The sequence below is a fragment of the Epinephelus moara genome, chromosome 19 (genome assembly GCF_006386435.1).
Source record: "Epinephelus moara isolate mb chromosome 19, YSFRI_EMoa_1.0, whole genome shotgun sequence".
In the NCBI taxonomy this organism is placed as follows: Eukaryota; Metazoa; Chordata; class Actinopteri; order Perciformes; family Serranidae; genus Epinephelus; species Epinephelus moara.
The window spans coordinates 12,786,399-12,801,975 of record NC_065524.1 but is presented as its reverse complement, the minus strand read 5'-3'; the positions used below and the strand labels follow the sequence as shown (position 1 = coordinate 12,801,975).

At 40.1% G+C, this 15,577-nt stretch overlaps 1 protein-coding gene across 3 annotated transcripts; it reads right to left on the bottom strand.

Moving 5' to 3' along the window:
• Positions 1-890: 890 nt before the first annotated feature.
• Positions 891-14,393, bottom strand: zgc:110045 (uncharacterized protein LOC664755 homolog). Of its 3 annotated transcripts, none has more exons than XM_050071069.1 (14): positions 13,835-14,392; positions 12,462-12,502; positions 8,861-8,971; positions 8,658-8,681; positions 8,495-8,527; positions 8,278-8,394; positions 7,930-8,061; positions 7,378-7,506; positions 6,478-6,567; positions 5,813-5,854; positions 5,324-5,399; positions 4,328-4,380; positions 2,536-2,705; positions 891-2,203 (listed from the first exon to the last, which is right to left on the bottom strand). In XM_050071069.1, exons 3-14 carry the CDS (start codon positions 8,936-8,938, stop codon positions 1,846-1,848), a joined length of 1,302 nt encoding a protein of 433 aa, XP_049927026.1. In that variant the 5' UTR covers positions 8,939-8,971; positions 12,462-12,502; positions 13,835-14,392; the 3' UTR covers positions 891-1,845. The 3 variants fall into 3 exon arrangements, with proteins under 3 accessions (XP_049927026.1, XP_049927029.1, XP_049927027.1); XM_050071072.1 differs by having other exon boundaries at positions 891-1,256; positions 13,835-14,391; XM_050071070.1 differs by lacking the exon at positions 12,462-12,502 and having other exon boundaries at positions 13,835-14,393.
• Between the last annotated feature and the right edge of the window lie 1,184 nt (positions 14,394-15,577).

The following is a 15,577-nucleotide window of genomic DNA, read 5'->3' as shown; positions in this document are numbered from 1 at the left end:
TGTGTTGAATATTTACTGTGAGGTTAGTCCAAGTTTGCTTCTGTTTTTCAGGAGAGTGCAGGTAGAAAAGTTTGTCTGAGCAGCAACTTTATGCCCTCTGCCATCAACAAAGTGCATCTGTAATACCACGGACTAGTTAGTGCAATGTTCTCTTTCTATACCTGCCAAAACCTCTAAATGCGAGTGCTGCAAACTGCCAATGGCCACTATTACTGCTGTCTAGTGTTTCTATACATCAGTATCACTGCTGTTTAATGTTTTATATGTTCTGATACATATTTCCTCTTTGGTGAAAAATATCATAAGATAGAGAACGGGTATCTGTTTGTTATAAGTCATATTTTTCTGAATGATTTATAGAAGTTAGACAGAGACAAGGGCATAAGGTTTTGTTTCAACACTGGACACACACACACATCATCACACATTTCCTGCACTCTGATAAATGTTTCTGCATTGATTTATGTTGTAAATGCCTTAAATTTTATCATTATAAAAGCCCTCTGCTACTTAGAGCTACTTATGTTTTCTGCACATGTTCTAAATATAAGGATTTGCATCATTAAAATGTGAAAATTATATAACTATCACGTCATATCCCAGTAAATACCATATCCACTGGCACTACGTGTACACAAAGTATAACAAACTCATATTTTTAAATATCTTGTTCATACAAAAAAAAAAACCTACAAAAAGCTCTCGAAGTTATTAACAGTGATTCCGGCTGAGTGGAAATTTGTTGCTCTGATTAATATACAATTAAAGCTCAAAGCCACTTAAAAGTAAACAACGCATAAATCATCAGAGTAGATGTACTTAAGAGTCAGAGTAATCAACAAAAGTAAAAGATTTTTTTTCCACTGACAAAATTACAACAAAACAGCCAATCTGTATTCATAAAAAGTTCCATTTATTTCAAAGTCATTTCATCAACAAATATTACAAATCTGCATTGTTTGGGGGGAGACCCACTCCAGAAACACATGAATAAAACATTTATCACAATAATTGCTCAGAGTCCATTTTAGATGCTGAAAGTTGAAGCATTCCAGTCATTTAGGTTGGAAAATAAACAAGACACATGCTATCATACAGAAACAATAAATGAGTTAGTTAGGCCAGTCCCGCTCTACAGGATTAATGTGTAGAGTGAAATCCACAAGAATCCCATCTGGCTTTAGGATAATCCCATCAGAACTGCAACAGCGCAACGCTACTACAGAACACCCAAGCCTGTTAGCACTGATGAGAGCCTATAGTGAAGGAAAGGTTAAGTTGACAATCCTTGTTAAAAAATACTGACACACTGACTTCTACTGTACAAGACAAACATTTTAACAGCCTGCTGCCAACAAAGCACCACGTCTCATGATTCTAGTTTGCGTTATCTAACAAAGAATGATTGTAAACTAGTGACACAGATAGAAAACTACAGCAATGTTTGCATCATGTGAATGAAAATATATGCATGATACCTCTCCTGGAGTAAGTCTTCATATAAAGCTCTGTAACATGAATCCATTTGAAAAAATAGTTTTTTCTAGGATACTAATACAAGCCTGAGTTACCCACATTAATTGTTATGCATGTCTGCCGATAATACTGAGTTAATATGCACCTCTGCTGCCTGTTTTAATTAATGAGAACATGTTTTGATACTACCATCCTTTCAGTGTGTTTCCAATATTCTCCTGATTTATGGAAAACAAGTGCTACATGGACAAAACTTACACGCACCGGTGTAAGCTATTTTTAAGCCTTTATGCTAAATTTTAAATAATTTCTCATCATTTAATAATGTCTTAGCAGTCAGACACACTGACTAGACTTAAAAAGCAGACATCAATAAGGAGCGAACTTCTGGCGCTCAGATTTTTTGATGCCAGAGGTTGGCATTTTTGCAGTGTAAGGGGATAAACCCTGAGTTAGGCTGGAAGCGGCTGCTGGGTGGACAGCCAGGAGAGGGAGAGTTTTCATGCCAAGCAGGCTGGAAACAGGGACGGCGTAATGTGGGTTTTGGATGGTTTGTAAGGTGGAGGGAGAGTGGACGTTAATGGTGGGGGCTGGGGTGGTGGCCGCCAGGACGGCCATAGAGGTAGCAGCTGTGGAGGCAGTGGGAGCAGACTGAGAGAAGCTCATGTTGAGGTCAACTGGGGTCGCAGAGGAAGCGGCCTGCATGGTGTATTTAGCCATCTCTAAGCTGCAGGTTGTGACGTTTGGAGGGGGAGATGAGACAGTGAGGGGTTAAGAGGAGACAGTGAAAGATGAGAAGGAGGAGGATGGGTGAGACAAAGGAGAAGGGAGGTGAGAGAGAGGAGAAAACATAAGTATCAAAGAAGGAATGTGTTAAAAAGCAGAGACAATAAGGATTTTAATGCAGTCCATAGAACGGAGCGGTGAGACGGAACAAATCCAGCCTCACTCTGAGCACAATAACTCTGCCCTCATACAATAGCATGGTGTTTGGCTGTCTTATCATCAGGCCGCTATGTGATGCCCTGCTGGACGTGGCCACCCTGCGTAATGTCTTACCTGGCGTTGATGAGGTACTGGGCGACGCTGATGCTGGCCGGCGAGCCTGTGATCGTGACTTGGCGCATGGCTGAGCCATCAGTGGCGCTGGCAATTTTGATGTGAGCTCCAGAGACCTGGCGGATCTCATTGATCTTGCTGCCTTGTCTTCCAATTATGCAGCCAATAAACTAGAAAGGGAGAGAATAGAAACATGTAAATGGAAAAACAGCTCATGTTTTAATGCTTTTCAGGAATTAGATTTCAAAACAGCATTGGGAAGCAAATGCCATGGTGATAGCAGCACCACCACAGTCTCCTGGTAGTTTTCTACAGAAGATAACCTCATTCCCCAGCTGTGTTATTGTTACAGCAGAAAATATGTCCATGATGCATTGTATCCATATCATATACACACCATGCTGTATTTCTAAGATCACATAAGGTTAGTTGCCAACACTGTAAGTGTTATCACTAGGACACTGGCTAGTTTGACATTTTGGGAGATACAATTATTTGCTTTGTTGCCAAGAGTTGTATGTGAGCTCTCTCATGTTGTAAGGTAAATATGAAGCTATCACCAGCAGCTGGTTAGCTTAGCTTAGCACCTAGACTGGAAACAGGGGAAAACAGCCACCATCCAGTGCCTCTAAAGCTCACTTCTTATAATGTTATATTTGGCTTGTTTAATTCATTCAAAAACCAATGTGTAAACAAAACTATCTGAGGTAACTGAGTGTTCACGAGCAGCACCCTCTGGGGACATAAAAATGAAGCCTGCAGGGAAGTGCTAAAAACTGCAGTTCCTCTAATTGCCACTTGAGGCTGGCTCCAAGAGCCAGTCAATTCCCTTAGACCTCCATATTAAAATGCCCAACTTAACAGCAGAAATAAACATGTTTACAGCCCGGTACTATAGTCTCTATAGCTAATTTACTCATTAAAGTCAACTGTAAAGGGGTTAATTTTTATATATGTCTACAAGGCATCTCTATGGACTATGAGACAGAATGACCCTGCTCTTCAATCTGCTCCTCTGCAGCATTCAAGACAGCGACAGCCAAAATGCCAAACTCGAGGCTTCAAAACAGGAGTCCACAAACCAGTGGATGACATCTCAGTGACTACATCCATTATTTTGTACAGTCTGGCAATCTCAAGGTGTTACAAAACTCCAGGAAGTCACTGCTCCTGCCCAGGAAATAGTCCAGCACCACCAAAAGCTATTTTGTTTTTTGTACAGATTAAGCAAACATGTCAGATAAAATATAGTGACAGAACCAGACTAGTCGTTTCCTCGTTTTCATTATGTGAAGCTAACTAGCTGCTGACTGTAGCTTCATATTTACAGCACAGGAATGGTATCGATCGTCTCATCTACTCCCTGCGAGAAAGTAAAAGACCTTAAATCACTGGAAAATGTTTGGTTATACTTTGTGTAATTCCATAGAAATATAAAACTTAAATAACCACTGATGTAATTTTGAGATGATTCATGAGTCTGATAATACATGAAAATAATTGTATCTAAGGCTAAGGGAGCACAGCTAATAGACTGCTCTCAAGCCTCTTAGTCTTTTATTGTTGATCCATTAATAGCTTCTGGTATTATAAATGCCACAACAACTTAATACTACAATGATTTTGGTGTATTTATCCAATAATTTATGCTTAAAAAAAGCAGGTGGAGATTTTTGTGCCCAAAAATTCCTCATTACAGCTGTCCTCCCAGAAAGTGTTAATGGAGTAAGTAGCATGAGGATTAACGGTGCGAGTTTTAGTGCTGGAAGAACACAAACAATGTGGCACTTACATCATTAGGTATTGCCAGCTCTTGTGAACTTGTGGGGGCAGATGCATCCAATCCTGCAAAGTAGAACAAGGAATGCAAACAACAGTATGGCACTAATGGCTTTCACTTTCATTGCATGACAAGTTAACCTACTTTGTCTAGTTTACACTGCTAAAGTAGAGACATGAAAATGGCAAATGGCAAGAAAATCCTTCTAGACTGACACATTTACTGTCTATACATATTCATCACACATTCTATGCACATATTTTACATTACTACAGTAAGCTACGTTTTCATTTAAATAAGTGCGTTTCATAACACCATCGTGTCTGTATAATCAACATGTTGTAATGTTTTGTCCTCGGTTAGTTGTGGCAAAGTAAATGAGTACATGGGGTGGTTGAGGTCAGGGATGGTCTGGCCAAGACAATGTTAGATTTGGAGGAGAAATGTTGCAGAGGTGGAGGATGGGGTCGAGAGATTAGGATTTGTTTTGGAGAAGGAAACTGGGCAAATGGAGCTGAATTTATTTTGGGAGGATATGAGAAATAGTGAGAAATGGTTAAATATTTACTAAACTGTAAATATTTCTGACATTTTTCACATTCCCCTCTCAGAGAACTCTGCTGTTTTACTTTTGTATTTCCTTCTGTCTGCTTCAATCTGTCACACACTCTTTTTGGATTATAAATATTTCAGTGACTAACTTTCAAGATTGTTGATAATAAACTAGTTTGGTGGCTTAACCTTAAAACTTCACAATCATATTCACTGTTCTTTTGTTTTCATCTATTTTCTGGTGTAAATAGATGCAAATACCAGTGTGATGCAGGTTATATGCACATCTCTGTAAAGCCACCTTCCATAAAAAACCTGTGAGAGCATCTGTAAACTCTGAGAGAATGAAGACATCCTTGATCTTCTCTGAAGTGACAGGGGTGTTGATGGTGTGATTCGAAGAGGAGTGAAGACAGAGGGATAGATGGACTTCCCCAGGGAGCCGTGGGTACGTACCAGGGAAGGTAGGGTTGCTCTGCCCAAGGGAAGGGAGGGGGATATGCTGCATAGCCAACTGGTGAAGCTTGGTCAACTGCAGGGTAGGAAGGAAGTTAGAGCTAACCAATCAAACTGGATTATTTCAGAGGAGCTGACAGCTACAATACAGAGCCAATCTGAAGTTCACAAACATCACAGATGGTGTCAGTGTGAAGAGATTCATTTCCTTCAGAAAGCATGCTGGCTTCTCATGGCAGTCATCTGAAAATACAGTCACATCTCTGGCTACAAGGCTACAACTGATCATGAACTCTTAGGATCTTCACTTTCAATTCAATCAATGCATGCTGCTACAACGTGTTAGTGTTAGTAATGTCAACAGATCAGGGTTATTGAAGTTTCATCTTTGCAGAGTAGGGTACACAGAGGGTATTGTGGTGGCTTGGAGGGAATGGGCAGGAGTAGGTCATTGGGGTGGATGTCGGTCACTCAAATGAGCATACTTACATCTTGATGCGCAAAAGCATACTGCCCTGGAATTGCAAAGGCCTGAAAGGCATGAGAGAAAAGATGTGGTTATGTGCACACAGACATGTTCGAACATGTCACTTGAAATGTGAATTTGTCACAGAGTGTGAACTCAGTGCAGTGAGTGCATTTCTAAAAATCCATTCTGTTCCTCTTCTCCATAGCTCTAATGTGTATGGATTTGATGGAATTTCATTTAAATGTCATCTGCTGTTTTTCCCCCTCTTTGACCATGGCCAGAAATCCAATAACATAAACAGATGTCTGATAGGTCAGAGCAGACTGTGCCAAATTCAGGACAGCGACTAGCCAGCTCATGGAAAACATGAGCTTTAGTCACGACATCTTTCAGGTCTCAGACTGCAGGGGGATTATTAATGTAAATGACTGTTATTCATATCACAGACACATTACAGCTTGGCTGAATACTTTCTAATGTGATCATTACCTCATCTTATTGCTTACAGCATTACAAAATGAAGAGCTTATTGCTGTATAATTACATGGATGTGTCCCTCTAGTGGTGAAATATGCTTAATGATCAGCGCGACTGAGCTCCCACAAAATGAGAAGCCTATTCAATTGTTATGCTTTTAACAAAGCTGCTAAAATCACAGCTAAATAACTCCCATATTGCTACTTACTTGTGCAGAGTGTTGTGGTGCTAATACTGCATGGGCTCCAGCAGGTATGGCCTTGGGACGGTAGGGAATAGTCGCTCCTTTCGGTGGAGACTAGAGACACAGTCATGCAAACCAAAAAGGCAGAATTTATACACTGCTGCAACTGAGAAAAGAACTCTTGCTGACACTGATGCATTTTATATCCCTTTTTATATCGCTTGCTGAATCTTTTTATTCCTCCTTTCATCGGCTGGGAAAGTTACATGAGACCTTGGACCAAAGAAACCTATGATACAACTGTGAATAGTCCTGAAAATAGGGCATTGGTGAGGATGTGTTAACAATACAACAAGAATAGGTGGATGCTGCACTTGAATCTAAAGTCATCCGTCTTACTTAGGAGTCCATTTTACCCACGGTTTCAATCTTACATAAATAATTATTTTAAAATGTGTTGTACAGTATAATATACATCACGGATTCTTATCCAGGGGTATTTGTACCCAAGAGGGTACTTCTGCAGTTACAGGGGATATGTGGAAAACTAATTAGCTCAACTAGCTCAACTGAAAAAACAGGAATTATGATTTGATTAAAAAATATATTCACATATTTGTGTTAAACAGGACTGACATCTTTAGACAGGGCTTTGGATGTATGCCTGACAGAAAAAATGATTACCAGAAAAAATGACATCATAGCAAATAGTGCTATTATTGTTGCACATCTCATGAGGACGACCAACCACAACCTGAACACAAATCTGTAGCCTTGCAGGAGTAACATTTCGCTGAGACTGAAAATACCCTGAATGTGCCACTGAATACCTTTTACCACCTCCCACGTAAACAAATGTGACATACTTGACGCCTAAATAGAGCTGTTGAACGTGAAGATCATCTGCTGTCTGACAGTGCTTACCTCCAGCATGACAGAGCAGATGTGTCTTACACACTGAGTGATGGCCTGTGGAGTGCCGGAGATTGTGACAGCCCTCTCTGTAGAGTCCGGCAGCATGTCTCCTGCCACCTGAACCTGAGCGCCTGTGGTCTTAACATCACCAGACAACAGAAGAAACAAAGGCTATTTATTGCTGAAAAGAGCACACCATCAGCCAAATTGAAATGCTGTTTCAAGCACCCGCAAATTACCCCGAACACATTTTGACATGCAGGGAGCAGCTGCAAGCCAAATAGCAATGTGTGCTCCAATATTTGAAGAGGCGTACACAAATATTGTCCATTCAGAAGGAGTATTCAGCCTCTGCCGATCTTTACAGGAATAATCAGTGGGATTTTCATGAGCAGCAACCACAAAAAATACATACATTTTAAGGCAGAGAAAAACAAGAAAAGTTTGAGTGGAGTGTTTGATACTCGAGGTGTCAAAGCAGCAGGGAGGAGGTTTTCTGTCCCTGTTTGGGTGCAGAAAAACAACTTCCTGGTAAAAAATAAAAACGAAAAGGGCTCCTACCTCTCTGATCTCTTTGATCTTTGAGCCTCCTTTGCCAATCAGTGAGCCACACTGGCTCCCTGGGAAAACCAGACGAAGTGTCACAGGTGGCTTGCTTGTCACGTTGCTGTTTGTCATTGCTGCGGTAATATCCTGAGGGAGGATTCAAAAATATGTTGGGGTTTTTTCAGCACTGACTGTAACAACCTCAGCTTTATTTGACAAGTCTCTCTTTTTTTAGAGACAATAAAAGGTGCACTCAGTGTCCTTCACATTTCAGACAAAATCTTTTAAAGAATCTTTCTTAAACACGGGATTTTATTGACGATATGTTGCAGCAGAGTTTGTTGCACGTTTGTTTTGCTGTACCTCCTCAAACTTCTGAGCGATCATGGAGAAAGCTCTGAAGATGCCCTCTGTGGGTCCTGTGATGGTGACAATCCTCTCGGGAGATGATCCCTCTGATATGTTAATACGAGCACCACTCTGAAAACACAAATCCACAATTGTTTTAACTTCGATTTGCTGTAATTGATCTGCCAGAACACATTAAATTGTACGTGTTTTCACAGTAGTCAATGCTCACCTCCTCCCTCATTTTCTTTACTGTTTCTCCTTTCTGGAATCATGTAGGAAAATATAAATCAGTAGGATTGATTAGCTTTGTAAAGTGGAGGAGACAAGACAATCAGAAAAAAACAGTTTATATAAAAAAAATTGCTGATGTATTGAAAAATAAATAAATCTACCTTTCCAATTATGCTGCCAACTTCCTGTGAATGAAAAGATAACAGTGCTAAACAAGCAAGTGGCAACACACAAGACTTTCTCTTAACAGCTTTTCACATTTAGAGCAGGATGTAATCATTTTAACAACAACGACATGCTATTACCAGACCATTAGGATGTTACTACAAAGAAACACTCAGCTATTTCCACATTTGTCTATTACCTTTCCATGCATCAGCAGCCTCAGCGTCAGTGTAACATTCAGACTCCCATCTGAAGCCATTTCTTCCTTGTCAGACATTCTCTGTGTTTTCCAAACTTTAAAGTAAACCCTCTGCAAAAAAGAAAGAAATGGTTCAACACAGTTCCTGTGTATAAAAAGAGCTTTAGTATTTGAGGTAATCTACAATGTCCTGTTTTTTTAAACAAATGTTATTACGATTTCAAACTATGTGTGGGTATAAGAGAGACAGTTCACTCTAAAATCATAACTAAATATTTTTCCTCTTCTCTGCAGTGTTGTTTATCTGTTCAGACTGATTTGGTCTAAGTTGTCTAAGTTGCAGAGTGTTGTAGATATCAGCAGTAAAGCTGTCTGCCTTCACTCAAATGTAATGGTAATAGATGGCACTCGGCTTGTGGTGCTCAAAATGCCAAAAAAATACATTCAAACAAAACTCAACAGCAATGTTTCTTTCCAAAAATCATGACCTTAATTACTGAAGATAATCCACTTGTTGTGAGTAGTTTCATGTAGGAACTACCCGTAAAACTTCAATTAAGAGCCTGGTCCCTAAACGCTCAGTCCCTTTCACTAGCCTGGTGTTGCTACACATTCTGCCTGGTCTGGTTGCCAAGCAGTTCATTTTTATAGTTTTTTGATGTATAAAACCTTGTTTTTGGCTACCCATTTGAACAAACGTTAGATACCTGTATAGATCGCACATACAAATATGTTTAAACTGTCAGAACAGAAATGCTACACATCTTAAGCTCAATTAGATTCTCCACAATTCAGTCATTCAGTTCACTTTACTGAAACCATGAGCCCTGAAGAAAAATTCATTTAGATGTACCGCCATGGTAAACAAGAGGGCCGGAAAAAAAGTGGTGACTCCCTTCTTCTGTCGCTGTCATAAAGGCAGAATATGTGTCCATTCCTCAATTACCCAACAAGTTATTTATATTTTTTTAGTCTGTAAGGGTCCACTGAACAAAAAGATCAAAAAAGTTTTTCATAAAAAGTAATCCAAGTTATGAATACTGTTTTAAGAGGATTAAGTGGTGTTGTGTTGGTATGACGGGTGCCGTTAAACAAGTGTCATGCCCTGTCTGTCAAATGAATGATACATAATTGATGTATTATTCCAAGTAATATTCATACTGGTTCAAATAAACAGTTTGATTGTATTTTCTCATCTTTGCTGAGCAACAGTTTTGTGTAAAAAGAATGAAAGGTCTGTCCCAAATACAAGTCTGTCAGGTTCAGTGATTTAAGCAAATAGTTTTACAGTATGTTCTTTCTTCCAAATTACACCCACCAACCATATCACTGCGCAGAAGGAAGTGTGCATCTACTGCTAGCTCACTGAGCACCACTGAGCTAACTAACGCTACAGCTCACCATGACGCCATTAATGTTTACATCTCGTTTTGTGATGAGCACAAGCCTCCCATGTGCATTGATAGGGTTGTTGGGTATAGTTCAGTAAAAAACCAAAAAAAACCAAATAGTTCCTACATAAACTGTTCACAAAAAGGTCTGTGGATTATCTTTAGTATCCAGGTCATGATTTCAGACATTGCCACTGAGTTTGTCAAATGTATTTTTCGAGTGCCGTCTAGTTCCATTATATTCAACAGAAGCCAGACATCTCTCTGGCTGATACCTCCGACACTCGGTAACTCACACTAAAACAATCTAGACTGATAAACAGCACCACAGGTAAGAGGAAAATGTGTATTTTTGATTTTGGGGTGCACTGTCCCTTTAAGCTCCAATAGATTTCCAGCCTTTTCCAATCTTTGTCCGTTAAGCCATTGTGGTTATCATCACTGCTCATGCTAACCACCCTGTTTTTCTTCTATTCATTACAGCCAAACTGCTGCAGCTGCAGGAAATGTGAAATGTATCATCTCCTGTGCTCCACAAGATTTTCCTGGGAAAGAGCTACCAGACACAGAAAATGTAAAAGCTTTCATGAACTGTGTGTAAGCTGCATCATCATTGTTAAATCTGTCTGCAACAGAGATAAAATAGATCTCTATTTAAAAATGTTATGGATCATTACCTTAACCATGGGGAATGTAAAATGCTCCAAAGTTGGAAGAGTCATTTTTATGCTGCTAAGAGGAGCCAAATTCCCTTTTATAGAATTTATCAAGGGGCTGCTGCTCTCTGAAGAGTTGTGGATCATTGTTGTTTGTCTTCTGACCGTGTAGTTGTGAGTGGGGGAAGATAAGCCTATCACTAGGTGCAATCTTCACATGGGACCGTGTCTTTAGTTCCGGCTAAATACAAGTTGTGTGAGTCCCTCGGATAAGATAAGATACAAAGGAAGCCACTTGTGCTGTGGCGGCCTGAGGATCAAGTGATGTGTGTGTGACTGTCTCTTAATATCACACCACACAATGTCGGCTCTGTTGTGGCCGCGTATCCAATTGGTTGTACTTGCAGAACAAATAAAGAATGTCTCGATGCAGTGTAGGAAGGGCAGCTTATTGCACCATAACAGACAGAGAGAAGACTTAAAGTCTGCAAAGGACCAAGGTCACCTTGTTTATTAGACCATCATGGTTCTGAGAAATACCTTCACCATATATTTTTTACACAGGTCTTGGTAAAGCTCAGTGTTTCACAGACACTGAATTGATCCAGAGGAACAATTTGTGACTTAACAAAATAATCTAAATGTAGACATGGTAATTTAACAAGTTACTGCTTGCGTGGAGTGATTAAGCAATCACACGTGAGACTTCACCTAAAACCGATTGGCTTAATGCAAATAGTGGATTTACTTTTAGAGGGCTTGGTAAAAAGGGGAGGGAACATGGCGACACCATATTGGTGAGTGTGCGGTGCTCCCAGTTAATCCAGAGTTTAATTCCATCCTACTCTAGGGTTTTAACAGTATGCACATGGACATGTTTAAAGCAACAGTTCGACATTTTGAGAAATACACCTATCTTGCAGAGAGTTAGATGAGAACATGGACACCATTCTCATGTCTGTACAGTAAATATGGAGCAGTAACCAGCAGCCCGTTAGCTTAGCTTAGCATAAGGAGTGGAAACAGAGGGAAACAGCAAGCATGACTCCGTCCAAAGGCAACAAAATCTGCCTATCAGCATCTGTGAGGCTCACTAATTAACATGTTATATCTCATTTACTAAATCCATAACAAAGTGTAGAAATTGCGTGGGTTATAGACTATTCTGTGGCTCTGACCAGCAGCCAAGCAAACTGTGGAGGCTCCAAGGAGTTACTGCTTCCAGCCCAGCACATAACCGCCTGCAAAACACTGAAATGTAATTTTTACACTTCACTTAATCCCTGAACAAATTAAACAAACAAGATATAATGTCTTCATGTAGAGGGGCTGGATTTTGTGGCCTTTAGACAGTCAGGCTAGCTGTTTACCCTGTTTCCGGTCTTTATGCTAAGCTAACTGGCCGCTAGCTGAAGCTTCATATAACAGACAGATATGAAAGTGGTATCAATCTTCTCAGTTAACTCTCTGTAACAAAGTGAAAGCATATTTCCCAAAATGTCAGACTATTTCATGACATGTGACCCCCCCACAGACCCCTGCTTAGATACTCACACAAACCAATAAATACAGAGCTCTCTGCCGCCATTCCACACCTAAAAAAAAGACCAAAAATGAGTGTGGGTTTGACTCAAGCATGCTAACTCTGAGGATAACACAATTCTCACTAATTATCCAATGAAACGTGGCAATATCAGTAAATACCAAGTAAATAAAACATAGCTTAACAGAAGCAGAGACAAGTTTACAATAAGATATTGTTCTAGCACATTCCACTCTTGATAATACTAGACTGAGCTACAGGACTTACTCCAAACGACGTCATGAATATGTGGAGGATATCTTACTGCTAACAAGACTTGCAGCTATTCTCTTTTCTGTGTATGTATCATTATAAAGTTACAGTGGATACATCAAATAAACAGCAACATCTCTGTCTAATCCTATAGGCCGGGATTTGTTTAGTTAATGCTAAGACCCTTTTGACCCATTTCTGTCACCTCTAGCACGTCAGCGCCCACTCAAGACTTCCGAACAAAACACTGGTGCACAACAGCACCCGCAGAGTATACATGATAAAACAGATAATCTACAGAAACCCAGCTCCCAGAGCACTGACAGGCAGAAATGTGCTTCAGACAATAAAAAAACAGGGCATTAATCCTTGAGGGAAATGGAGAACATTGTCTAAGTGGATTACTTGAGGGGTTTCATTAGAAAATATATTCCATATTTGAGGCTAAAACAAAGAATTTTTTACATTCTGGAAATTGTAATGCAAAGATTATTGTATTCTACAAGATTATCGCATACAATAGAGCTCCTGTTTAGTGAGCAAAGCTCCTAAACAGACAATAATTCAGACATTGTTCTATATATCTTGAAATGTGTGTTAAATTATTTATCTTTATCATAATGAAAGATTTCGACTAACCCATGACTAATCACTTGTTAAATATTTAAAGTAACGTCCTATTAATAACCATCAAATATCAGACTGTAAGCATGGGGCCATGCAGCATGGCATTCCTCCCTCAACACAAAGGTAACACTATCATAGATTCATGTTTGGTTTAGTGTGATAAGTCATTGTAGCCCAAACTATCTTTGAAGTTAACAGTGCAACAAAATGCATTTACAACACAGCAGAGTCCGGACACACAACCAGCACAAATTAACTAATAGGAGTCAGGAGTGGTGCATTAAAATGAAGAACGGACTCTTTGTCTCCCTTTAAATGTACAGAACCGAAAAGGGCGACTGAATTAAAAGTTAAACTTCAACTTTGTGTCTTTCTAAACCCTTACATTACTACAGTCTGCATTGTTACCAGTAGAAACTAAGCTGTGAAGGAGTCTGGCACTTGTAGTTGTGGCTCAGTGAGAGGCCTGTAATACAACAAGAATGATTAGTTCCAAAGTACTGACCTTATATACAAAATACTTGCTCCTCTTCTGTATTTCTGGTATCACCTAAATGAACGGCCTTTTAGTTTGTAGTCCGTGTTCAATGTTTGCCCCCTTTGTTGTCAGCTATCCACAGAGTGGACAGATGGTTCCCTGTGCCCTCAGACCGGCTGGAGCGGAGGCTGGCTTTGCTATTAGTCCCTCAGCTTAGCCCAAGATAAGCCCCTACGCAGGGCAAGTGAACCCGCATCTCTTGCCTAATTCTCCCTGTCACAGCCACCAAAGAGGCGTTCCTCCGCACGGAGATCCACAAGCTGAAGAGGCCTGAGGGCAGGGCAAAGAGGCTCTTTGACTGGACACTGTCCAGCTCAGATAGAGCAGGCTACAGTTAGAGCCGCCACAACAAAAAGTCGGAGAGGTCTAGCCTTTTGCAGTCATCAAAAACACACATAGAGACACTGAAGAGAAGCTTTGTTAACTGATGTTGCTCTGAGACTAACAACTCTGCATGACTGCTGAGTTCTTCATTAGATTTTCAGAGAGCTTCCTGCCTGCACAGGGCCGGATTTTCTCTAAAAATAAATCTCCCTGTATGAAATCGGTGCTTTGTACAAGGACCCCAACTAATTGAGGGCTGGGAAGGACAATGTGGCGTTTGAGGTATTTAGTGATGTTAAGCACAATGTCTTCATGGGGTGCTTCTCCCCCCTCCGTGCCTCTGCCCTCCCCCACACCAAGCCCTTCTGCCCTTGTAATGAGGCCATACTGGATACAATACAGCCCTTCTGCACAGAAAAATGTATTCAGCTGAGCTTCAAAATTGTGAGGGAAATGAATCAGTGAAGCATAAGTGGCATATTTAATTACTACTCACTGCGTTGCACGGGGACAATGACGGCTGCTGTGAGCCTCATGGCCGTCTATCAGACATCTAAGCAGGCCACACCACATTCACTTCTCAACTAGGATTTCAATACAACTTCCAAGTTTTATTTCTATGATTAAAAGGACTGAATGTCCTTATCAGAACATGAAAATGCAGATAATCCTGAAAAGCAAAAGAATTGTACTTTTTCCACTTTTTTAAGGGACTTTTCCAGGGTTAAGACCAGGTTAGGTTGGAATTAGGGGTTAAAGAAAGGTCAGCAACAGCCAAGAAAACTATAATTGAAAACTTGTACAACAGTGTATTTTTGTTTCCAAACTGCAAACAAAATCCACAACAAAGCTATCAAAGCTGTCAAGGGCATGGGCGTCTGACAAAGTATGTGACAGTTATTTCTATCCTTTCAGAGACCATGAGATGATCAGGCATTTCATGCCAATCACTTGTGACTAATTTCCTCTCCTTCATGTACCTTGTGTGTCAATGAGATTAGGAGTCGGGGATTATATGTAATGGGATTACTGTGGAGCGATTACAGAGACGTGCTGGTGTAATCAGTTACAGTTACTGAAAGCAGGGTAGATTTCAGATCAAGAATGCCTGAAAAATGAAAGGAAAGGGGTCATAGTTGCGCCAATTTTACCTAAACTGAAAGAGAGTAGAAGATAAATATAATATACACATGGTTCTTTCATCATTAGCGTTAATAACACGCCATAGGTCTAGTAGTAATCATTTCACTAAAATAAACTTTCTAACCATAATTTTTTAATAAGATTTTGAATGCAAACCATTTGAAATTAATTTACTCATTAATGTGCTGTGTGTGTCAATGAGAAAAAGAGTCAGGGATGATATGTATTGGGGTCACTGTGACT